At 38.4% G+C, this 26,597-nt stretch overlaps 1 protein-coding gene across 5 annotated transcripts in view; it reads left to right on the forward strand.

Moving 5' to 3' along the window:
• The first annotated feature begins 3,566 nt into the window (after nucleotides 1–3,566).
• Nucleotides 3,567–26,597, forward strand: part of LOC105034796 (uncharacterized) — a 110,233-nt gene continuing 87,202 nt past the window's right edge. For 4 of the 5 annotated variants that reach the window (XR_012141539.1, XM_019847100.3, XM_010910085.4 and 1 more), the window contains exons 1-3: nucleotides 3,567–3,808; nucleotides 3,887–4,027; nucleotides 6,379–6,470. Coding sequence is in view for 4 of the 5 variants with exons in the window: in XM_019847100.3 (XP_019702659.1) it covers nucleotides 3,689–3,808; nucleotides 3,887–4,027; nucleotides 6,379–6,470 (353 nt within the window). In the remaining variant the exon portion in view is untranslated. Of the gene's footprint in view, nucleotides 3,809–3,885; nucleotides 4,028–6,378; nucleotides 6,471–26,597 lie in introns of those variants that run through there. The other variant, XM_073257948.1, reaches the window with a different exon arrangement.

The following is a 26,597-nucleotide window of genomic DNA, read 5'->3' on the forward strand; positions in this document are numbered from 1 at the left end:
GACAATTATACTAATTGATATAATTATATATGAATTAATTAATAAAATATTTATTTGATAATTTTTCATCATAAACTTGTATATCTTCTATATCGAACTTCTGTATTATGATGAAAGTCCTTAGGACTATTTTAAATCGATAAAAGAGGATTTATCGTTTAGTCCTTAAATGAGTTTACGATCAAATGATATGCAACTAGGACGATAGACATATCAAGATAGGTTGTTGTATGCCATATAGGTTGGTTGTCCTCTTAATCAAGGAGCGTGAAGAATTGATATAGGATGCAGGTGAAATATAGGAGTATATTTCACTGAACAAGACCAACTCCGGAGTATTCTGCTGTCAAGAGTCACTCTGAAGGGATATGAGTATAAGTGTCCCTCCGATCTGAGATCACATGGTGACTTACAAGCAACTCACTGCACTTTGGTGTTGGACTATCTGAATTTCTAATTCAGGATTGAAAAATTTTTGGATACAGTCAAGTACTTATGAAGTCGGAGCATGAGTCAAGATAGAATTGACCACTTCAAAGGATTAGAGAGAATGCTTTGTGTTTCAATTTAGTAAGACCTTAGCTAGGACAATTCTTATGAGGAGTCATAGAATTTATTAGGTTGAGGCACATAATGGATGTACTGTTAAGAGTTGATAGTTTAAACTCTAAGTCATCCTAGCATCAAGGGTCAAAGGGATGAATTATACGATAACTATATCCAAGTAGATTCTTAAGTGTTACTTTGCATACATTCGGCCTATCCGGACATCGAATATCATTGCTAGATGGTTGTTCCGATTGGTACAGAAATCTATTTCTGTACTATCGACTTAGATTCGAACCTATGGGATCACACACATTAGAAGTTTCTTTTTAATCAGATGGCTAATCTGAAGAGTCTCATTGAATGAAAACTCTGCTGAAGAGTCCCACCGGATGGAGACTCTGCTAAATAGTCCCACTAGACAGAGATTCTATCATTAATAGAGGATTAATTAGTGATTAGATCACTAATTAACTCAAATTGATTAAGCATTAAAGTTTGGATCAAATCTGATTGAATTAGATTCAATTAGGTCAGGTCTGATTAGATTATGAGATGACCTAATCGGTAAGAAAAAAATGATCCTAATTTGATCAAATCTATGACTCAATTAATTTACTAATTTGATCAGATTTAATTAAGATTATTGAAGCTTAATTAGATTAGATTCATCATATTTTATTTAGATCTAATTGGATTGAGTTTAAAAGAAATCTAATTAGTTAAACTCTAGAGTTTCAAATGAATGGGACTCTCTTCCTTGCGCCACCCAAAAAGATTCACTCTTTTTTCTCATCACACAAAATTAGTTTATACATGAGAAAATCTAAAGCTAAACCTCTTTTTGTCGCCCTCTTTGGAGTGGATTAGGTTTGTTTTAAATTGAATTCAAAAGGTTTGAATTTGAACTCAAAAATCTATCCCCATCATCCCACTAGTCAGTGCCTTATGAAGGAGCCTGTTTTGTGTGACAAAAAGGAGGAGTTCTCATATGTTTTTCATGCCCAAAATCTTTTGGTAGGTCTCTCTTTAAGTCAGATAAAAGTGAAAAAAAATTAAAGTTAAATTGAAATTCAAAATGATTTGAATTGCAACAAACTCCAGTTCTTATCCTATCTAATCCCATGTGTGCGACAATCATAAAAAGCCTTCTTTTTTGTGTGCCAAAACATCTGAGGTTTTCACCGTGAGATTGCTGAGGGAAAGAGGGGCTGAATATCTTTCTTGGGACATGAGGTTTGGATGGACTTCTATCTTCTTTGGCGTGAACAAAGGAGGAGACCGATTTCTCTAGGATGAGAGACCTAGAACTATTCTAGAATTTCTGAGTGAGAGAAAATCAAAGAGAAGAGTGTCTTCATCTATTTTTTTCTACCATCTAGCATCCTCCTCTGATCCATTTTCGACATCGAAAAGGTCCGAGGTGATCGAAGAAGGAGATCAAATCAGATCCACCATCAGAAATCGACTGCGTGAGCTAGCACTCCTGTGGAGGGCTGATCGGTCTGAGGGCTTCATATGGACTATCCATAGAGGTCAGGTGCTTGTGCAGCTATGAGCAATCAGAGAAGACTTTTGGATTCATGTTCTCAATCATGAAGTTCGACTATCCATGCTTAGGTATTGGATTCGAAACCCTGATAGTAATAGATTAGATCTATTGTTAAATGCTGATTTTTGGTTTACATGCTTGTTGTTTTAGATTCAGATTTTTATGGATATAAATTCATATCATAGATCCATTTGTATGAGTTTTAAGATCAGATTTTATACATGTATTTGTAGATTAAATAGTTTAATCTAATATTTTTGCTGCAAAAATTTTGAAATGCATGCATAAAATCCCTGCGCATTCCATCATTTTGCATCGACCATCATTTTTTCTGCAAAAGATAAGTAGAAATATCAATTTCTAAAGAATAAAAATAAATTAATTTATAATTGATATTTTTATAGATATATTTAATGCACTTATCAATGCATGATTTTGAAGATTTAGAATTGTAACATTCTCTTAGAGAAGGCAATACTTGGTGGCCAACCATGCTAGCACCTCCGGGGTTAAATAGGTTATAAGTGACCATGGATCTAGAGAGCTCATGGGCATTCTAGCTCATTATATGTTGGGGGCTTATCACGGAAGGATATTGCAAAAAAAAAAAAGAAGAAAAAACTCCTTCAAGGCAATTTAATACTCATCTTGTATTTCTTTAGAATTTTGTGGCATCTAATTTTTCTTATATTCTTAGATATAATCATACTGTTGGGTATGAACATCTGATTTGACCCAAAAAAAAAAAAAAAAAAAAAGCAAGTTAGCTACATTTGATATCATTTTTATATTTTTTATAAAATTTAAAAATAAAAAACTTATTTTCATTTATTTCAAATTTTTTATAATTAAAAATATGCCTGATTTATTTTTTTTAATAATAAAAATATAAGACCACAATAGATATCGAAAGCATAAAATAAAAATAAGCAACAATAAAATAGGGAGTAAGAGAGGAGGCAATTGGGGATAACACGACAAGCCACTTGAATAAAAGCATGTTGGATAGATAGATGTTGGGAATGGATGAACCCTACTGCTTCTAAAAAAATGAATGATGATAAAAAGAAGATATTGGGAATGAACGAACAGACATCAAGAATGAAAATGGATGAATGATGGGTGAAAATAGATATAAAAAATGAACGAACGAACGGATGGATGGGGAAGTGATAAAATTATGAAGGACAGTGATGGGGAGGAGAAGGATGGTGAAGGCCTCGAGGAGAAGACAGAAGGATAGAATCAAGATCGAGAGGCCGGTGAATAGGTTAATCTATGAAAATTTACTTCTATTTTTTTAAAAATATTTAAATTTTAAAGATAAAAATAAAAATATATTTACAACTAAATATATTTTTTTGTATTAAATTATATAATAAATAAATAAATAAATAAATAAATAAACAAACAAGCAGGGCTTAACTTACCCGAATAGAAGTTATGAACCGAAAAACCGACACCCAAGGGCAACTAATGTGACCTGAGCCAAAGTGATCCGAGCAGACAGAGAGCGGGACACGTAGTCGAACTGAGGCGCCTCCACGATTGCAACGGCATCTTCCCCACTTCCGGAGAGACAGAAAACCCATGGCGACGACCGGCGATAAGGAGGGAGACTGGGACTTCCACCTGAGATCCCTCTCGGCCAACGCCAGGGATTCCTCCGCCGCCAGCGATCCCGCCTCCGATCCTTACCTCCTCCAATCGGTCCGTCTCGATTCCCCTGTCCCCTTTTCTTGTTCTTTGTTCTTTTTCTTTTTTTGCTGAAGTTTTTAGGCGGTGAAGGTTAGGAAGATATACGAGATTTGCAAGGAGGGAGGGTCGGAGGAGTTGGTGGCTCGGGCGTATCCGCAGATCAACAAGCTTTTCCACCGATGCATTACCGCCTTGCCGCAGTCCCAGACATCCAATGGCCTTCTACTGCTGGTGGGTTCCAATGTATTTGCTTAAAATTTTCATTTCTAAGATGATTCTTGATTTTATCGTTTCGTTTCGCCTTTAATCATCTGTCAGAATGTTGAAATTTTGGTTTGTCGCTTCTATATTTTAGTTGATATTAAATGAAGAAACTATTTTACTTTATGTGACTCTGTCTAATGTTCCTCTTATAGCATATTGCGATGTAACTATGTATGTGGATGCTTGATTTTGTGCTTTCCTTTCATTCACTATTGGAGCTTGAAAGTTGAGATCCTTGCTACCTGGAGAGTATTTTGGGTTTAAGGCTTATTTCCCTTTTAATATGCCATTAATATTTGATTTAGGAATGTGAAAATTCTTCATCTAATCTTTTCTTTTGTTAGTGTTGGATGATGCAGTAGTAAATGTGTTATAGAAGAAAATACTACAACCAGCTTTGAACTAAAGGAATTATGCAAGGAGCAACTGGACTTTGAGTATTTATAGAACAAAAAAGAAAAAGATGATAACATGAAAGGGACAAGAAAGGAGAACAAAGAAAGTGCAGAGGGGAGGTGCATGTGTGCAACTACATATTCAAGTACTGTTAACACTATATAATGGAGGAGTGCTTGGGTATACACATGAATAGGCCAAGGGGTTCCACTGGCGGTGCACTTTTGCCACATCACTGAGTAATTTTGTTTACCTTTCTCACTGTAGCCAATGGTTGGTTGGGATTTTTCTCTCTTTTGCTTATCTTTGTCGGTCTTCTTTAATTACCTTCCCTGTCCATCATCTACGTCCACCCAAAAGCACCATGTTTTTTTCTAAACCAAACCTCTCATGCCCCCAAGAACTACAAGAAGCATGCTGCGCAATTTCTCAAAAGAGGTCTTTTCGGGAAGAAGGAGATACTTTCTTCTAATCTTGTACCTCTTCTTTGTAATCTTGGTTTGCTTTCTATCCATCTGCCATGTGATTTAATTTACCAACGCTTGGATCCATCTAATTTGTGGTGCAATGATAGATTTCATTGCTTACTAGATCATATACTTCCCAAGGTACCAAGAATTACCAAGAACCAATGGAATTGATAGTTTGGCTGGAATTATGGAGTTCTACCGTACTGCCATGAGTGCCAGATGGTAGAAGAGTAACAATGATGCCCACCTCAAAGCATGCTACATCGTTGACTTTATCCTCATGCAAAGCACATCCCTTGTTCTCAAATTCTTGATTGAGTTATTTGACCCCCAATTCTCAAAATCTTGGCAGATTTATTTGGCTACCTTTCCTTGTTCCTTGTAATTTACAGCATTCGATCTTTTATCCTCTTCTTGCAAAGAAATTACTTCCTCATAGCAAGAGATTCTTGAGGTGTGCCTTATGGATTTTGGGTTTGATAAGGATATCTTCCATTTAAGATTTGTTAACTTCCTCTTCGATTCCCTTCCATTGAAAAATAATGAAAAAAGATATGTATGCATTCCTTTTTTCTCATGCTTATTTGATTGGAGCTTCATGTGATCTTTCATCCATGTTCTCATCTCTACCTAGTTCTGGAACATTTCATAGTTGCACAGTGTTTGCCATGAGACTTGCTCGAAGAGGGGCTGCTTAGGAAAAGGGAGAGACATCCGCTAGATATCTAGGAAAGGCTAGTCCAACCAGTCATCTACTTCATGAAAGGTGTGCTTGCAAAGTTCCCACAGCATCTAGCGGGATTGTCTTGAAGGGAGTGCAAAGGTGGAATAGGGGGAGGGAGTGATACCTGAAGAGAGAGAGCATGGGGTTTGATCTTTGTATGATTTAACAGAAAGCCTCTTGAGGTCTTTTTTCACCCCTTGTGTATCAGCTGCTGTGACTTCCCAGCCCCGGCTCTCTTCCAGGATGATCACCCCAAATTCAATAGACACTTCCCAAGTAGACCCTAAAAAATTAATATAACCGGTAACAGTTTATTGATTGGATGGGTAAACTATATTATTAGGCTAGTGGCAAAGGTATAGTGCAAATATGCTTCTTTGGCTTCTGTGTGTGTGCATGCCTCTAGCAGTTCTATTATGATACCTGTGTGATCCTCCTATCATCATAAATGACTTAAATTCCCTGGATGCTCCAGCTGACCACTGATTATCTTTCTTGTTGTCATCATTTGTTAGGGAAAATGAATTCTTCTACCTTTTTGCTTAATATATTTCTCAATCCCAAAATTGGAACTCTTGTTTTTATGAAAATATTTTGCTCTCTTAAGCTACTTCAATATCATTTTTCCATTGCATGTGCTACTCCAAGTTGCAAGCATCTATATTATTTGCTTATGGTTTTAATGCATGGTATCCATTTTATCAATCCAAACATTTTCTTTGATGCAGACAATCCTTCAATTTTTTCTTGATTTTGGAGAAGTTGTTCTACATGATGCTGATCCCAGTTTGAGGACCTTTTTCCGTTCATGCTTAAGTAGGTAATGATATTCCTCCATTATATGAGAGTATTGTACATTCGTTCTTTCAATCCTGTGGGTGGTTGAAAAAGTATTGTCTGCAATTGCTGTTTTGCTAGTCATAGAAGGGAGTTACTTATTTGGTTCATGCACTGCTCATAATTGTGCCTTTTGGATTGTGTAACTGGTCCTTCTCCTGGCTTATATTCTATGTTTTAGAGAGGAATGTAGTTCCCTGCATCACAATTTGCGCTCTCCCCTTTCTGCATAGCGAATGGGGTAGGTTATCTTTAATCCCAAATGGTGGGTTCATGGCATGACCTTCTCTTGCCCAAAGTTGTACTAGCTGGGAATATGGCACCATGGGTTGCAGGGTTAATATCAAGCTAAAAATTGCTCATAAAATCATCTTGAGCTTTTGTTGCTTATTTTTAGGTCCACTGTTGCAGCAAATATAGATTGGATAAGGCTCGTTAACTATGGGATTCTTTTATTAGGAACAATGTGGAGAAAGAATTACATTAGGATCTCACAGTTATGGGTCTTGAAGCGTCATCATATCTCTTGAAAATAATATCTTGAGTAATATATGCTGTAATCTGAAACAAGGAACAACAATATTGATAGGTAGAGAATTCACCTTCCTCTTGAAGCAGAGCTAATAGTTGCCACTAAGTCTTCAACTTGCTTTGGAGGAATCAGCAATGCTAAGAACTCAGATATAATCATGAAATCAATACCAACATACCGGAGAAAACTTAGCACGTAAGTTTGTTCTGTTGAGCATCTGTGGTTAAGCTTTGACTGCCAAGGATTTTATAGCTTCTAAGGCTTCTCTGATACTTGGGTAACATTCGGGGCACATTAGAACTGTAAATCTGTACTATATACAGTGACACGTTTGAAATCAGGGAATATTCTGGCTTGGTTCTGTTTGTCATTTTTTATATCAGAATACCTCTCCTGTTTATTATGGTAAAAAAAAATACATTAATTACCCATGAACTTTCTCATTTGTGTTAACTACCACCTGTGCTTTCGTTCTTTCTTTTTCAGTCAAACTAGACCCCTTTTGTAAAATTCCCAAACAAATTGGACTCTATATCTCTCTCTAATTTGACTCTCAAATAGATTGGACTCTTTGATTCAACTTCTAAACAAACTAATCTCTTTGATTCGACTAAACTAGTTTAAACTTATCCAAGGTCTCATATTCCGGAAGGAGTGTGGGGCAGCCCACCATCCTAAGGATAGGGCACTGTCTTAATTGTTGGTATGGGATGAGTCGAGATATGGACTAGGATAGGATGGACATCCATCATCTTGAGTATCGGTATATGGGATGTTCTGTTCCATGGAAAAATCGAGATATTTCTGCACTATGATATTTAGAACCTTGATTCTATCACTTGCCCTCTCTTCTCTCTTCCATTAAATGTGCATTCCATGTGCCTGCTTGCTGGTTAGAATTCTAGGAAAACTCAACCACCGTTAGGTTTCCTTCAACTTTTTGAAGAAATATAGTTGGATGATTGTGTTAATGGCATTATTGAATCTAATGCTGTTCTTTCATCTATTGAATCCTATTTATACTCCAACTAAGTTATGACCTTTTGGAAATGCTAGGATAATACTATATATCAGGGTTTGCCATACCGGGCCGAACTGTCCGGTACGAGGCGTGCCGAACCATCCCGGCAGGGAACCGAGATGGTTCCGGCATGCAAAATGGTACATGCCGTTGCCGGAAAGAAAAGAGAGGAAGAGAGAGAAATAGAGAGAGAGAGGGAGGAAGGAAGAAAAAGAAGGAAGAGGATCCGTCGGAGGGGCTGCCGGAGGCCCTCCGACGGGCAGCCGTGGCCGTTGGGCGGCGGAACGGCCTCCCGCGGCTCCGCGCGGGGAACAGGGGCGGATCGCCCCTGTTTCTCGGATTTTTTTTTTTAAAAAGATTTTTCAAAACGAAGTCGGCAAGTGGTTTGCCGACTTCACTTAATTAAGTCGGCAAACCACTTGCTGACTTCATTTTGAAAAATTTTTTTTTTTAAAAAATTGAGAAACAGGGGCGGATCGCCCTTGTTCCCCGCGCGGAGCCGCGGGAGACCGTTCCGCCGCCCGACGACCACGGCTGTCCGCCGGAGGGCCTCCGGCGGATTCCCCTCCCTCTTTTTCTTTCTCCTTCCCTCTCTCTCTCTCTCTCTATTTCTCTCTCTTTCTCTCTTTTTCTTTTCCGATTTTCTTCGTCGGTTCACCTCGGTTCGGAACGGAACGAAGGCGTGCCGTATCGTACCGCCGGCCGGCCGATCCGGCCACCGGTACCGGTACAGGAAACCTTGCTATATATAATTTTGCTTTGGTCTAGAAACAAAGCCTAATTCCAGAAGTAGAATCCTACTCAAATTAGGACACAACATGAATGTCAAACCATTGGTGCTTCAAGGGGGAGTTGAGTATAGTGTTCGAGATTGTCCAAATAGAGAAAGGAAATATATAAAAATCTATCATCAAGTTTAAAATCATAGCCAAGTTCATGTCTAGTTGCAATATGAGAGGCATGCCATAATGTCTGAGGTTTTCTTGGTAAGGAAGCATTAGAAATGTATACTTTTAAGCAAGGTAAGTTAATTCAGTATCGGGAACCATACTGATCAACTATCAGTTGGTGCAGTATTGGTTTGATATCGTACCAACACTTGGTATGCGTTGGTGTGGTGGTCATTAGATCGGCACACCTATTTTTTTGTTTTTCAATTTTTTGCCTTAATTTTTATGGTTTTCTGAGTAATTTTAAGCCTAATTTGATGTTTTTTGATGTGTTTTGAGTGTGATTTGTTGTTTGTTGATGTCTTAAACCTAAATTAACCATAATTTTTTCATGAAATGAAATTGAAGTAGATCAATCATTGAGCAATATTTTTGTAAAGAAAATTAGTGAAACACAAAACATAGAGTCAATTCAATGCATCTTAAGTACAACATAAATACCGACATCTAAAATATGATGAAGTGTCGATTTAGGGGCGCATTGCACCAATGCTTCATCCATGCGGTGTGATGGTCTTCTAAGGTCATCCCATAAAGTATGCACCCTAGGTCAAAACTGGCCTCACACCTTTCATTATTCTGGCTCTGGTTTCGGGAGGAGTCTTCTGTTTGATACTGCAGCTATAGGGGGAATCCATCTAGATATGTCGGCGGCAAAATCTGACCTGTAAGGTGGTTTAGTTTGTATAGGATAGTAGCTACTAGAACACAATGCCTTAAACGCATCGTATCTGTATGCTGCATGCCGGTAATAGGATCTAGTGCACTATTCAAAACTTGATATGTCTACCTAGGGATCCTACTTCACATGAGGTCATTTGCACCAGCATCATATCTTGAATGATCTCGAGGAGCTCATCTTATATATACAGTATTCCTCGTGGGCTTCAGGTTGTGCATCATGATCTTTATCTTGCATGGCATGAGTGAACTAGGACTTTCCGATGAATTGAAAATCAACTTGGGGCTGTCTCATAAACGGTGGTCTTATGTCCTTCGCTCCTTGGTCATCAGATGCATCATCGAAACTGTCATTGTTGCTTTCCTTGATCTATGAGTCTGAGAAATGGATTCCTCTTCCTCTCTCTTCGATGGAGCTGCAATTGGCTTTTCTTTTCCTTACAAGTTCGGCTGCGCAGCTGCCTTCTTTCCCTTCATCCCCCTCATTGCCTGGCTATGTTGGGAGGATGGATGGTGCCCTCCTAACTGAGTCGATTAGGTAGCGTGGTGGCCTCGTTTGTGCATCCCTCGATCATATCTCTGGGAGGATATGTGGGAGATGGAGCAGCATAATAATTGGCTTCTTACTGATCCCTCAGGTTGATCAGTTGGATACAAACATGGAATGTTATGTCTGCCCATTGCTCCACATCTATCCTAGCCTCTTTGGCTACGGAATTAGCTGATCATAGAGGCGATCCTAGCTCATCGAGCTTCGGCTGTTGCTATAGGCTCTCAAGTCAACCAATCATGAGATCCTCTTTATCCTATCTGTAATCATTATAGAGTTGATCATTATACTTCAACTTTTCACTTTCTTTTGAATGTGCTTCTACCTCAACCTTAGATTGCGGTAGACATATTCAAGATCATTGAGGTGCTTCTGCGTTGGTTCCTCTACTTGATGTGGACAAGGGCGAATGTGGACTAGTTGCACTCATAGCTACTTGAGGAGATTGTTTATGAGAGGATCCAGATGGCTAGCCGGCTAAGGCTTCTCACCGACCCTCCAAAAATGGAATCCACCATTCAGCTACAAAAGCATTGAAGAAATTACATATAAGATAGTAGTAGTTATAAAACATGAAGTAATAGTTGTAAACTTATAGTTGGTATCTAAAATATTTGGATTCATAGCTTTTTGCTTGCCACGTTTGACTTCTTTCTAAAGCCGTTAGAGGCCTCCTTAAACATTTTTGTCTATGGAAAAGAGAACTTACATTAGGGATTGAAGACACGAGTCAACTTATGTATGCCACTTAAGTCTAAATCAGGCTTAAAATATCAGGTCACTGAAAGAAGAGTGCCCTATAAGCCAATCGCAAGTATGTTGCGATGGGACTTTTTTTTGTAATTTTCCAACTCATGTAATGATATTTATTATTTGATAATAAAATGAGGTATTGATTCATCATATTAGCTGCATCCTATTATGTCTAAGATTATGATGAACCCCAAAGATTAGTGCAATGATTTTAGGAGACATGAATGAGTCATGCTGGTGAGACCTAAAATCCTAATCTTAAATATTCTTGATCGTAGGAACATTGAGTTGGGAATTAATGTTCCGGATAGACTGGCACATCCTATGTATGCTCGATGGAGAGGGTGGTAGATCTCACTAGCCACTTGTGTGGGACATTAATGCAAGGATGTGGATGCTCATTTGGAAAATGAGTCCACTGAATTGACTCGATGAAAGAGAACATCTTATGGAAGCTTTACTTGCATGTCAAAGATGGTTCTCTAAGTGAGAGTTGTGTAAGTGATTCTTAGACCGGAGATCACCACGAAATCTTATGCACATGAATTCATATTTTGGTTCATACTCAAGCATGGCATTAAGACATATACGGTGTGTTCTGGATATGATGGAGTGTGTATGAAGGTTGTCAGTAGATCAACAAAGAATCGATCACTCCTAGTAAGAGAAGATCGCATCTTGTGTATTCTCATTACTAGATGACTCGGAAAAAATCTTTTGGCCAAAAGTAAGAAAGAGATTAAAAAGATTTCTAAGCTTCTTCATTGGAGTCATCATTGGTTAATTGAGAATCGATATGAATATGTGTTTGAGTTTGACATGATTCCATACTCATGAACATATTCAGAGTGCAAGGATGATCGAAGGATTGTATTGTACGGTGACTTGTCATTGAAGGATATATTTGATATTTTCATCAAATTTTACATCTTCTGGGTAGTTATGATACGTTGCTAGACGTCAATCTTGGCTTGTAAGTTTGATCAAATTAAGGAGTTTAATTCGATCGTCAATTAAAAAGAGTTTTAATTGCTGAAATTGGATTAGCTCGATTGGACCTTAATCGGTTAGATTGAAGTCTAATCAAATTAGGTCAACTTGCATCCGGACCTACTACTGGCTAGATGTGGAATCCAATGGGTCACACACATATGGAAATTGACCAAGGATCCTTTTAAAAAAGGTTGATTGGAATTTTGGATTCAATCAGGGTTCTGGTGAGCATGTTAACACATGTGGAAACCCTAGCTCTTTTGGAGATCAATTTGGTCTCATGCCTTGTTGATTTGCTAGCTCAATTTGATGGGCATTTGGATCAGGTCAAGCCATCTGGAAGCAGCCAAATAGAGGTGCCATATCTGATGATTAATGCCAAAAACCAAGAGTCCAAGTTGAGGACTCTTGGCACAAATATGAGGAGTGCACGCACTCTTTGGTTTTGGTGTGCAGAAGGACTAAAAGTCCTGCTTTGGGTCTCTATTTTTTATGGCAACGAGATCAGATCATGAACCACCTAGCATGCCATTTAAAGTATGAAAAATCCATCAGATTATGCATGAAAAAATTCTTGGAACATTGCCGCGCGCGCGCGATAGGTTTTCTGGACGCACGAAGGGACGCGAAGACTCCTTCTGTTTAAGGAGTCTTAAGCGACTTTTTTATCTGATAATTTTTCTGATATAGATCAGATTTAAGTGCTGATCATGTGTAAAAAATCTGAAAAATTATTGGATATTGGAAGATTGCTTTTGATGCCCTTTTCTGAGTGCGCGCGCATGCGACAATGAGAAAGTGCTCGCGCGTCTCTCCGATGGAGAGTCCTTCTCAAGTTTAAACACTTATCCAATTGAGGCGTCACTTGCTGATAGCCTTTCTATTTGAATTATGTGTTATTTGGCAATTTTTCACGCATATCTGAAGTCAGAAGAGATGTCAAATGCATCTCATTCTGGACGTGCGCATGTGAGAGGATTGAAATTGACGTATCACACCCTGAAGAGTCCTGTTTAAAGACTCTCAGATAAGTGATACGAGGACTTGATATGGCTTTCTAGATGAGGCGTGCCTTCTCTGTCGGTGACTTATTTGGTGCTATAAATAGGGACGACAGATGGATTGATCATTCAATTCTTACATCCCCTATCCACTCCCTCTCTTTCTCTCTTACAACTCTAGGACAAAGGCTTGTTCTTTTAAGACAAGCCTAATCCTAATAGCTCTAAAGATTTAAGAGGTCCAGAAAAAGATGGTCAGATCCAGTGGGTGGTTCAGAAATGTTCAGACTTAGATCTGAAGGAAGGTCTGATCGATTGGTGGTTAGTTGAGTTCTAGAGACTAGTTGAAGGAGGAGCGCTGTCTTTGGTTCAATTTTCGTGTGGATCACTGTTGGAAGGGGGACACTTGGATGCCTCGTGAAAATTGGATTAGCGCTATTCTTCTGATCCAAATTTATTTTAATTATACTTTGATTGATATAGTTAAGGGTTTCTGGGTATTAGGGTTTGCGGTGCATTGGGTGTTTTGAATGAAAATTTTAAACACCTAACTCTTTCGCTGCACCATTGGAACCTAAACAGTGGTATCAGAGCCTACCTTGATCTATATAATCAAAGGTTAAATTATTGTCTTGATTGTTATCAAGCATAGATTTTTGGTTTGGTTCAAGTTGGGTCAAGGGTTGAATCCGATTGAACATCCAAACCTTAGCATGTTTTAGAGACATCTTTTAAATATTAAATGCATGATGTATGTATAGAATCTTTCTTAGTAGTTTAATACTTTAATTAGGGTTCATCACCAGACCGTCCGGTCATAAGAGCAAGTAGGGTTTAGAGACCCTCTCTTCCTATTTCGTAGGGTATTCTTATGGCATGTAGGGGTGCCACTGTAATGTCCCAAGAAGAAGAACCACGAAAAGAGTATTTTGTATTCATGCATGTTAATAAAACTTCATACATATGTGATATGCTTAGTTATAACCATGTTGTATGTTTATGATTTCATATCTTAGAGATATGATTGGATGCTATGATTAGTTGTTATGATTGTTAAGATACAACTATAGTAGTACATCATTGTGATTGATTGAATTAAGATGTGCATGAGACCATTAAAGTCCTCATAAAAATCATATTAAGTCGTAGTGTTGTGAACCAGTAGCTGATCTATTTTCTTGAATCGATTAATCAATTGGTGTCTAAGGAGTGTTTCAAGTACGGTAGTTATTTAATTGGTTCCGTTGCTGGCCTGATCAATTTTATTGGTGTCTAAGAAAAGTAATGGGGGGACCTTCACCAATCTTAACACTTTCTTGGTCAATTGGATTGGTTCGAATCTTGAATGAAGGTAGCTTAGTATTTTGAACACTATATATGCTTTTCTTCATGCTTAGTCAATATCTTGTCAAAAATCATAGTAGGTTTGTTGTGATATCCTCAAAGCTTACTATGGAGATTGATGTGGATTTGTCTTGGTGCATATTAGATGCTTTAGAGCATATTTTGGATATGTTGCTTTGTTGTGATATCCACAAGGGCAGCATTTTTCATATATGACTATATAAAAATGAAGGGTCTGACTTAACTACAAAATATTATAGTTTGTTGTGATATCCACAAGGCTATGAGTGTTTTTAGAGGCAAGGTTTATATTGAGTTGCATGAGATGCAATTGGATAGGTTTTCCTATCTTTGAACTCATAGAGGTTTGTTGTGATATCCACAAAGCTTCAATGAGGGATTAGGATCTCAACCCCATTAAGAAATCAGATTAGGGTTTCCGTTTATCATAGAAGAGGGCTATGGTATTCGATAAAATAATGGAAGACATAACTAGTTTTAAAAGTCCTCATCTAATTATGCATGTGAAACATGAGTGGTCTGCTTATACTATTGTTCTTTATTTATGCAGATTTAAGTCTGTATTATGGCTTCTTTATTTTCACTGCATAACACCATAGATAAAAATATGTTGACCGATCCCAACTATGTGGATTGGTTGAGAAACTTGCAAGTTAAGTTCGTATCGGAGAAGCACTCTGATGTTCTGGATATTTCTGACCTCGGATTGGTCAGTTATAATGAGAAGGCAAAAGATATCCATATGAATATTATCTGTTCATTTTGTGACAAATTTGGACATTGGGAGTATAATTGCATGAATAATCTTGCAAGTTTGAAGCAGGATGCAAGTGTAGTACCAAAAAGTGTGTATATGATACAAATCTGTTTTTCATTGAGTGGTTCAGACTCTGATACTTGGGTATTGGATACCGTCTATGGATCGCATATTTGTTATTCATTATAGCGACTACAGAATATCAAAGGTCTGAAAAGAGGTGATCTCGACCTTTATGGCGCAAGTGGAGAGTCCATTAGCACGGAGGCTGAGGGAACCGGTATGCTTGATTTGCCTTCGGATAAAATTTTAGAATTGAAAGATTGTTATTACATGCCAAAGGTCATTAGAAATATTATCTCTATACCTTTGTTGTTAAAACAAGATTATGAAATAAAGCTAATGAGAAATGGATGTTTCATTTTCTTTTCTAATAAATTTTATGGCAGTGGTTATATTGATAACAATCTTTTAATTCTTGTACTCAATGAAAATATTTTTCACATTGAGAGAAATATGAAAAGAAAGAGAGATGTGAATATCACATATCTCTGATATTGTCGTCTTAGTCATATTAATGAGTTAAGGATAAATAAGTTATACAAAGAAGAATTCTTGGATCCATATGATTATGAATCATTGGAAACTTGTGAATCTTGTCTCATAAGTAAGATGACCAAGACTCCATTTTCTGGACATGAAGAGAGGGCGAATGAATTGTTAGCCCTAGTACATACAGGTGTATGTGGACCGATGACAGCTCAGGCCAGAGAAGGATACTCTTATTTTATTACCTTTACAGATGATCTATCAAGGTTCGAATATGTGTATCTTATGAAACATAAATCTGAAGCCTTTGATAAGTTCAAGGAGTATCAATGTATGGTCGAGAAACAAACTGGAAAAAGTATCAAGATTCTTCGATCTGATCGAGGAGGAGAATACTTATCCAGTAAATTTCTTGATCATTTTAAAAATAAAGGTATTCTCTCTGAATGGACCTCTCCTTATACATCCTAGTTAAATGGTGTAGTAGAAAGGAGGAATCGTACTTTGATGGATATGGTGCGGTCCATGATGTGCTTCACTAATCTTCCAATATCTTTCTGGAGATATGCCCTAGAGACTGCCGCATATATATTAAACAGGGTGTCTTCAAAGTCTGTTGCAAGCACATCATATGAGATATGGAAGGGAAGGAAGCCTTAATCTTAAACATCTTAAGATTTGGGGCTGTCTTGCTTATCTCAAAAATATTTTTGGACATAAACTTAGTGCTAGATCAGACAAGTGTAGGTTTGTAGGGTATCTTAAAGAAACTAATGGATACTAATTTTATAATCCTACTGAATAAAAGGTATTTATTAATAGGCATGTCATTTTCTTGAAAAATGAATTCATCCAAAAAAGAGGCAGTAGGAGGAATATTGAACTTACGAAAGTTCATGATCTACAAACCGATCCAAAAAATACCTGTGGTTAAACCACAAGAAGCAGGGTTTGCCATACCGGGCCGAACCGCCTGGTATGGGGCGTGCCGAATCATCCCGGCAGGGAATCGAGACGGTTGCGGCATGCAAAACGGTACATGCCGTTGTCGGGAAGAAAAAGAGAGAAAGAGAGAGAAATAGAGAGAGAGGGAGGAAGGAAGAAAAAGAAGGGAGGGGATCCGCCGGAGGCCCTCCGGCGGGCAGCCATGGCCGTCGGGCGGCGGAACGGCCTCCCGCGGCTCCGTCCGGGGAACAGGGGCGGATTGCCTCTGTTTCTCGAAATTTTTTTTTAAAAAGCTTTTTCAAAACGAAGTCGGCAAGTGGTTTGCCGACTTCATTTAATTAAGTCGGCAAACCACTTGCCGACTTTATTTTGAAAAAGCTTTTTTTAAAAAAAATCGAGAAACAGGGGCGGATCGCCCCTGTTCCCCGCACGGAGCCATGGGAGGTCGTTTCGCCGCCCGACGGCCACGGCTGTCCACCGGAGGGCCTCCGACAGCCCCTCCGGCGGATCTCCTTCCTTCTTTTTCTTCCTTCCTCTCTCTCTATTTCTCTCTTTCTCTCTTTTTCTTTCCTGGTTTCCTTCGTCGGTTCGCCTCGGTTCGGAACGGAGGCGTGCCGTATTGTACTGCCGGTCGGCCGATCCGGCCACCGGTACCGGTACAAGAAATCTTGACAAGAAGATCCTCAATCACAAGTACCCAGGGATGAGATACATTCATAATACACACCTCCTCTTCGAAGGTCAGATAGAGTGCGTCAGGCACCTCTGAGATATGATTTTGTCATTGAGAATGACAATTCGATCAACATCATTCAGGATGATGATTCACTGATCTATTCGGAAGCTGTCATGAGTAGAGACTCAGACAGATGGCTGGAAGCCATGAAATCTGAGATGGACTCGATGTATACCAACCAAGTGTGGATCTTGGTTGATGCACCTGAGGGTGTGATCTTAATAGGGTATAAGTGGGTCTTCAAAAAGAAGATCAGAGCAGATGGTCAAGTAGAAACCTACAAAGCTAGGTTGGTGGTGAAGGATTTCAGACAAAGACAAGGAATTGACTATATGAAACCTTCTCACCAGTGGCTATGCTTAAGTCCATCTAGATTTTGCTTGCTATAGCAGCATACTACGATTATGAGATTTGACAGATGGACGTCAAGACCGCATTCCTCAATAGTAATCTAGAGGATGAGGTCTATATGATTCAGTCAGAGGAATTTGTCTCAAGTGGGAGGGCAAATCAAATATGCAAGCTAAAGAGACCCATTTATGGATTAAAGCAGGCTTCGAGGAGCTGGAACATTCGATTTGACATAATAGTCAAAGAGTTTGGCTTTATCAAAAATAAGGATGAACCATGTGTATATAAGAAGACAAGTGGAAGTACTGTTGTCTTCTTGATTTTGTATGTCGCATACAGCTCATTGGGAATGATATCCCAATGATGCAATTGGTCAAGACTTGATTATCGAATAAGTTTTTCATGAAAGATTTGGGTGAAGCATCCTATATATTGGGTATAAAGATCTATAGAGATAGATCTAAAAGGATGTTAGGCTTATCCCAGTCATGGTACATAGATCTCATATTAAAGAGGTTTAATATGGAGGCAAGTAAGAGAGGTTATCTGTCTGTAAGTCATGGTATACGTTTATCTAAGAAAATATGTTCTAAGATACTAGAAGAGAGAGAGAATGAATGAAATTCCTTATGCTTTGGCTGTGGGATCAATTATGTATGTCAGCTATGTACCATACCTGATGTAGCTTATGCTTTGGGCGTAGCTAGCAGATTTCAGGTTGATCCAGGAAAAGATCATTGGAAAACTGTGAAAAACATTCTGAAGTACCTAAGGACTAAAGATATTTTTCTCATATATGGAGGAGGATCAGAGTTGAAATTAGAGGGATATATAGATTCTAATTTTCAATCTGATCCGGATGATAGCAAGTCAATATCAGGGTACGTGTTTATCCTTAATGATAGGGACAGTGAGTTGGAAGAGTTTCAAGCAGCAGACAGTAGCTGACTCAACTACTGAGGCAGAGTACATCACTGCTAGTGAAGCTGTTAAGAAAGTTGTCTGGATGAAGAAGTTCATCATGGATTTAGAAATCGTTCTTGAGATTGAAAGATCGGTGCCACTCTATTGTGATAACACTGGGGTCGCTATTCAAGCTAAGGAATCTAGGTCTCATCAAAGATCCAAGTACATCCTCAGACGCTTCCATCTCGTTCGAAAAATTGTAGAGAGACAAGATGTTGTCCTTGAATGAATAGATACAAAGAACAATATAGCAGATCCATTCACTAAGACCATACCACAGCAGCTATTTGATCGCCATCTTGATTGTATGGGATTGAGATACAAAAGCGATTGGCTTTAGTGCAAGTGGGAGATTGAAAGAAGAGTGTCCTATAAGCCAATCGCAAGTATGTTGCGATGGAATTTTTTTTTATAATTTTCCAACTCATGTAATAACATTTATTATTTGATAATAAAATGAAGCATTGATTCATCATATTAGCTGCATCTTATTATGTCTAAGATTATGATGAACCCCAAAGATTAGGACAATGATTTTAGGAGATATGAATGGGTCATATTGGTGAGACCTAAAATCCTAAAATCCCAATCTTAAATATTTCTGATCGTAGGAACATTGAGTTGGGGATCAATGTTTCGGATGGACTGGCACATCCTATGTATGCTCGATGGAGAGGGTGACAGATCTCACTAGCCATTTGTATGGGATACTAATACAAAGATGTGGGTGCTCATTTGGGAAATGAGTTCACTGGATTGACTTGATGAAAGAGAACATCTTATGGAAGTCTTACTTTCATGTCAAAGATGGTTCTTTAAGTGGGAGTTGTGCAAGTGATCCTTATTCCTGAGGTCACTATGGAATCTTATGCATATGAATCCATATTTTGGTTCATACTCAAGCATGGTATTAAGATATGTACGGGGTGTTCTGGATATGGTGGAGTGTGTATGAAGGTTGTGAGTAGGTCAACAAGAAATCGATCACTCCTAGTAAGAGGAGATCGCATCCTGTGTATTCTCATTTCTAGATGACTCAGAAAAAATCTTTTGGCCAAAAGTAGGAAGGAGATTAGAAAGAGTTTCTAATACTTCTTCATCGGAGTCATCATTGGTTAATTGAATATCGATGTGAATGTGTTTGAGTTGACATGATTCCATACTCATGAACATATTCCGGGTGCAGGGATGATCGAAGGATTGTATTGCACGGTAATTTATCACTGAAGGATATATTTGGTATTTTCACCAAATTTCACATCTTCTGGATAGTCATGACATGTTGCTAGATGTCAATCTTGACTTGTAAGTCTGATCGAATTAAAGAGTTTAATTCGATCGTCAATTATAAAGAGTTCTAATTGCTAAAATCGGATTAGCTCGATTGGATCTAAATCGGTTGATTGAAGTCTAATCAAATTAGGTCAACTTATATCCGGACCTACTGCTGGCTAGATGTGGAATCCAATGGGTTACACACATATGGAAATTGGCCAAGGATCCTTTTGGAAAAGGTTGATTGGAATTTTGGATTCAATCAGGATTTTGGTGAGCATGCTAGCACGTGTGGAAATCCTAACTCCTTTGGAGATCAATTTGGTCTCATGCCTTGCTGATTTGCTAGTCCAATTTGGTGGGTATTTGGGTTAGGTCAAGCTACCTGGAAGCAGCCAAATAGAGGCGCTATATCTGATGATTAACGCCAAAAACCAAGAGTCCAAGTTGAGAAAGACTCTTGAAGCAAATATGAAGAGCGCACGCGCTCTTTGGTTTTGGCGTGCAGAAGGACTCTTAGTCCTTCTGCTTTGGGTCTCTATTTTTTATGGTAACGAGATCAGATCATGAACCACCTAGCATGCCATTTAAAGTATAAAAAATCCATCAGATTATGCATGAAAAAATTCTTGGAACATTGCCACGCACGCGACAGGTTTTTTGGACGCGTGAAGGGATGCGAAGACTCCTTCTGTTTAAGGAGTCTTAAGCGACTTTTTAATCTGATAATATTTCTGATATAGATCAGATTTAAGTGCTGATCACGTGTAAAAAATCTGAAAAATTACTGGATATTGGAAGGTTACTTTTGACGCTCTTTTGTGGGCGGGCGCGCGTGCGACAGCGAGAAGGTGCTCGCGCGTCTCTCCGATGGAGAGTTCTTCTCAGGTTTAAACACTTATCCAATTGAGGCATCACTTGTTGATAGCCTTCCTATTTGAATTATGTGTTACGTGGCAATTTTTCACGTATATCTGAAGTTAGAAGAGATGCCAAATGCATCTCATTCTGGGCGTGCGCGCGTAAGAGGGCTGAAATTGACGTATCACCCCCTGAAGAGTTCTTTTGTTTAAAGACTCTCAGATAAGTGATACGAGGACTTGATATGGCTTTCCAGATGAGGCATGCCTTCTCTGTTGGCGATTCATTTGGTGCTATAAATAGGGGACGACAGATGGATTGATCATTCAATTCTTACATCCCCTATCCACTCCCTCTCTCTCTCTTACAACTCTAGGGTTTAGGACAAAGGCTTGTTCTTTTAAGACAAGCCTAATCCTAATAGCTCTAAGGGTTTAAGAGGTTTAAGAAAAGGTGGTCAGATCTAGTGGGTGGTTCAGAAAGGTTCAGACTCAGGTTTGAAGGAAGATCTGATCGATTGGTGGTTAGTCGAGTTCTAGGGGCTAGAACTCTTGAAGTAAGGTGAAGGAGGAGCGCTATCTTTGGTTCAATTTCCATGTGAATCACCGTTGGAGGGTGGACACTTGGACGTCTCGTGGAAATTGGATTAGCACTATAGATATTCTTCTGATTCAAATTTATTTTAATTGTACCTTAATTGATATAGTCAAAAATTTTTGAGCATTAGGGTTTGCGGTGCATCGGGTGTTTTGAATGAAAATTTTAAGCACCTAACCCTTTCGCTGTGCCACCGAAACCCAACAGTCACGACTTCTGGATTAGGCTTCATCTTGTAGATTATATTGCACAGGGTAGCTAGAAGTTCTCCATCCATATCGATTCCACAGATGGTATACTGGAACCTCGGGTTTAGGTAGTAGGTTGCCAATGCAGTTTGTAATCGTTCAGTAAAATATTTATAATCACAAGAGTATTCAATGAACAATTATTTTAATGTACATTCTTACCTTTTAGATGCAACTTTTTACCCATGGGCAGTCCCGCCTATACTTAATAATGTTGATTTATTGTTGGGCATGCTTTGGATTTGCTTGCCTAGCCACAGCCTTTGCTACCTCCTTCATATGGTATAGGATGCACATCTAGAAGAACCTCTCACGGTCCATGGCTCGAAGCTCTTCATATAATGGTTTGATAGCCTTCACGATCATCTCGGCCTATTGCCAAAGCTGCTAGCTCATCACCAAGCGCTCTATATGACTTCCCTTAGTGCCAGCCATCGTATATCTACTCTACTGAGTATTGATAGACATTCAATGCAGGCCTACTTTCTTCTTAAGAAAGTTATCTAGTATAATATAATAAATAGTAAACCCTATAATTCTTGATCTTAGGATCTACTTATGTGTACTTCCTCATCATTGCTAGGATTTATGTGGGGTTAATATAAACCTGGTGATGGACTAGGGTGTCTCCATGGTCTGTTGTATCCTATGAATCTTTATAATCTCCATTAGCATAAGGTTGATGTAATGTGTAGCATATGAAGTCCAAAAAATGCGTAGCCATTGCTCCATCAAGATCTCTCGACAGCCTTATGCTGTGGTCTATTATTATCGATCACTTGCACGATGTTCTACTCTTCCACTTGGTTTATCACATCCTTCCTTGATCTTAGGATGTATGCGGTGTCGTGCATCTGATAAAAAACATCAACAGACATGTGGAAGAAGGTCTTCATATCACAATACGTTAGAAAGTTGATGATGCTTTGCCTGTTGGGATTTGTCAAACCATCACACATTATAGTCAATCCATATGTGCGCCACTTGCTCTAGTTGTAGGTAATCCACTTCTACAACTTCTTTTTATTATTATCAAGAAGGTTATTATATATATCCTTCGGTCTTGGAGGATCCACACCTGGATCGACAACCTGTATGGAGGTGAAGATAGATTGATAGTATATTTTGCCTATCGCATTCGTTCAGATGTAGTTGAAGTAAAAGTAGGATGTAATAGCTCGTGACATGTCCTTCTTGTCCTTCACCAGTATTGTGTCAATACTCTGTTGCTTTGCAACCCTGCTAGGCAAGGATTCAGGTCCCAGTGGGATGTCGCAGGACACCGGGACAGGGTATCATCCCGTGTGTCAGGACAAGGTCATCCCGCTAGTGTCCCAATGGACATCTTCTATCCCAATCGGGACGTCTTTAGATATTCTTTGTCCCAAGTATCGAGATGGGATGGGACAGGACGGCGGTGCGTCTCGTTCCATGAAAAAATCGGAACAGCCCCATCCCATGGAATTTAGAACCTTGCTGCTAGGAAGGCATGTGAATCTAGATTGTGGATAGTGGTTTGTGGTGGAATCTTTCTGGAAGATTTCTTCATTTTTTTGTTGCCAAAGGCTCCTAGCATAGATGCAATATGGCTCCTGTCTTTGTTGATGGCTTTCTTGATTGAGGAGGTTCTTTTGAACTCGGGAGTTGCATTGGCGGCCCTAGAACTAAAGCCTTGCTTGTACTGTGAGGGTTCAAATTGAGCTCTATGCTTGGCCGCCTCCTCAAGCTACCACTAGTCATCTAGCCATGCTTGGATGTAGTTTGGATTTGCACCTTTCATCATGTGGAATAGAGGTCTCCTTTAACTCCCCGGAGTGGTAAGACGTGGGCTCCTATTTGGTGACCCACCTTCGCCTCGCTGTTTTGAAATCAACGAAATGCTTGTTCATTAGCTACCGAACCTTCTGTGGGTATTTCTAGCATTTTGATACATCAGGGTAACCATCATCCAGGTTCTACTTCAATTTGGTTACCTGCTTTTGTTGATCTTTATGCTACACTAGTTGCATTTGCAGTAGTGTCAACCCGAGAGCATCCACCCATATTTCCAACAATGTCACACTTTGAAATCTTTATCTTTTTGGATAGATTCATTCTTGCAAGTTTGAAGAGCGCATATTATTTTATTAATTATTGAAAAAATAATGAAATTTCACTATGATGCAAAACATACATTTTCTGCTTCAAAATATACTTCTAAATTATCAATGGTAGTATTAATTTATCATATTTTATAATTAGACATATATTTTTATTAATTTTTAAATTAAGAATTAATATTTTTATATAAAAATTTGGAAAATTAATTTGAGCTTATATTTGTATAGCACCCTACAGAGTAGCTGCTATATTTATTTTTCTCAATCAGTGGGTATGCATGGAAGGTTATGTATTTTTTGATTTTATTCAAATTTGGGGCTATGCGTATGATCACACCCAAACTTAAATTGACGCCAAAATTTGTTCGAGAGTAGCAGGTATACCTTTGAAGACTTTTATTTTACTTTTTATTTTTAATCCAAAAATATATTTTTAATTTGAAAATTATAGATTTAATGAAATTAAAGATTTTAGTGAGATTGTATAAATCATCCATAGATCTACAACATATCTGAAAATTATGCCAAAATCAAAAATTTTGATATGATCTCCCTCTATTATTCTATTTTATTGTCATATTCTGACCTCAAAATGAACAAATGAAGAAATGAAGCACAGGAGAGCCACATTACCTTATTTTGGGTTGAATATGGCTTTTAATCTTGGAAATCACCTAATTATTGGGGTTTTTTAAAATGGGGGAAAACATGCAGGGAGTTGTTGGGTTTGTTGTTCTGGATATTTTCCAAACCAAAGGGTGGAACCATCTTGGTTCTGCCCTGGTTTTTGTTATGCCCCGAACCAGGCCGTTTGCGGCAGTATAGCATTCCATGTTCTTAAGCTTTCTTTGTTAGCAATACATTAGTTTATTCTCCTTTGTTGAGTTTGCATTTCTCTAATTATTCAAAGATCCTCACTTTCATCATCCATCAATCTTGATTTATTCATAGGAAAGCTCAAGTGATGGTGAGCTGAAATTGCTGAGTATTAGTAGTAGATGAGACTAGCTAAAGGTGAATTACAGGAGTAGCGTGCATAGTAATTCATGATGTTTGGATTCTTATGAGATGGGAAGCTAGTGAATGGGGTTGCATTATGAGCATCAAATATACAAGTTGCTGAATATCTTCATATGCCTATAATAATGAAGATTATTCTCCACAAGTACATGCGGCAACTCACTCATGAAAGCCCTTTTGTCCATTCCTTAGTTTAGATGTTTGACCAAAATTGCATGGATACAGCCTGAGGTGTTAGTTTAGTTGCAGTCAAACTTACTACTCAATTATGCTGAAAAAATTTGAGGTTTTCTTATTGGTAGGATATTCATGGTTCTCATCACATTGGGAGGAGCATCTGTTCTTTCTCTAAGGGAATAACAGAAAACCTTGATTTGGCTTAAATTAAGAAAAAAATACTCATTAGTAAATGCTTGTACATGAACAACTCTCTACGTGACTTTTTATCCTTCATTTCTAACAGCAAAACCCTAGAGCTGACTGGGATGATGGTCAATACACCCTCTTTACAGAACTGTACTCTTCTTCATGTTCTTTTCAGATCTGATACAGGAGAGTGCATTCATTTTAGAAGGGTGTGCATATTAGTTTGTCAAAAGCACTCCCCACTATCTCGATAGAACATCATATGCAATGTCAAAGACTGGCTTGTCATCATTTTTTTCCAATATCGAGCCTTATATTTCTATCTCAAAATAACCTAGTCATTATCTATTTTTGCACATTTTCCATTCATTTTTTGAACATCAAATATCCGATCAAGCCTATCTCTATACAACCTCTGCATGTTAACATGTATGTGCCCTACTTCATTCTCTATCCCCAAAAAGTGGGAGTGAAACATACAGTTCAGATAAATAAATAAAAAAAAACCAAGATAACTAATTCATCATTAGATGGGCTTGGTGCCACTTCTCGAATAATCATTGATTATAAACTCCTTCCTCAAGTCAGATGCATGAATTGGCAGCTGTCACATGCACTGCATCTGATAGATGCAATTGGATGCTATTGCTTGGTATGAATGGATGCATGTGGTACTTGAATCTAGTGTTCAATGGTTAGGTTTAGATGTACTGGTTCGCTCGAACTTGTCTTTAGATTTTATATTACATACATTTCATGCTGATCTCTTTCTCTGTAATGTTTCTGGGAGAGAAATAAAGGGAGTGCAACTTGTAAAATAAGAATGCTTAAATTGGCTTCTAGTGCCATGTTAAATTTGGAGCATTTTATCCTGTTGGGGGATAATTTGTCACTCAGATCGAAGACATGAGCTAGCAGAAAGACATGTGATGAAGTGTACAAGACCGACACCACAGCACTGTTAGAGATGAATATGTCCGATTTCGGAGGTAGATATGTCTCTCCGAATCATGGTATCTATACCATCCCGAACTGGTCAGGACATCCCGTACTGTACTGTACCGGTGGAAAATCAGTCCGATTTAGGTTGGATTTTTGGAAAATGGACTGAACTAGATCGAACCAGTTGGTTCGGTACAGTATCAGTTCGAACCATCGATATCGGATGGTTTAGTCCAGTTTGGTACGGTTAGAGGTTGGTTCGATCCAATTTTTTTTTTGTGCCATTGGATGGAATTTTTTTGATTTTTTTATTATCAATACAGTATGGTATGGTATCATATCGATTGGCAATCGGTATGGATTTCGGGACTAAATTCACGAACTTTGCCCCGAACCATGGGAGGATTATGTGAAGGAGGTCATTCAATAAATAACATCGAACTCCAGTCGGTTCAGACTTCAGCTCTTGATCTAAACTTCATTAGTTGATCCTAGTTTCTGTAGCAAGCTAACATCTGGACAGTCGATCTCAGACTTCGATGGCAGATGGCA

The sequence above is a fragment of the Elaeis guineensis genome, chromosome 5, assembly GCF_000442705.2.
Source record: "Elaeis guineensis isolate ETL-2024a chromosome 5, EG11, whole genome shotgun sequence".
Classification (NCBI taxonomy): Eukaryota; Viridiplantae; Streptophyta; class Magnoliopsida; order Arecales; family Arecaceae; genus Elaeis; species Elaeis guineensis.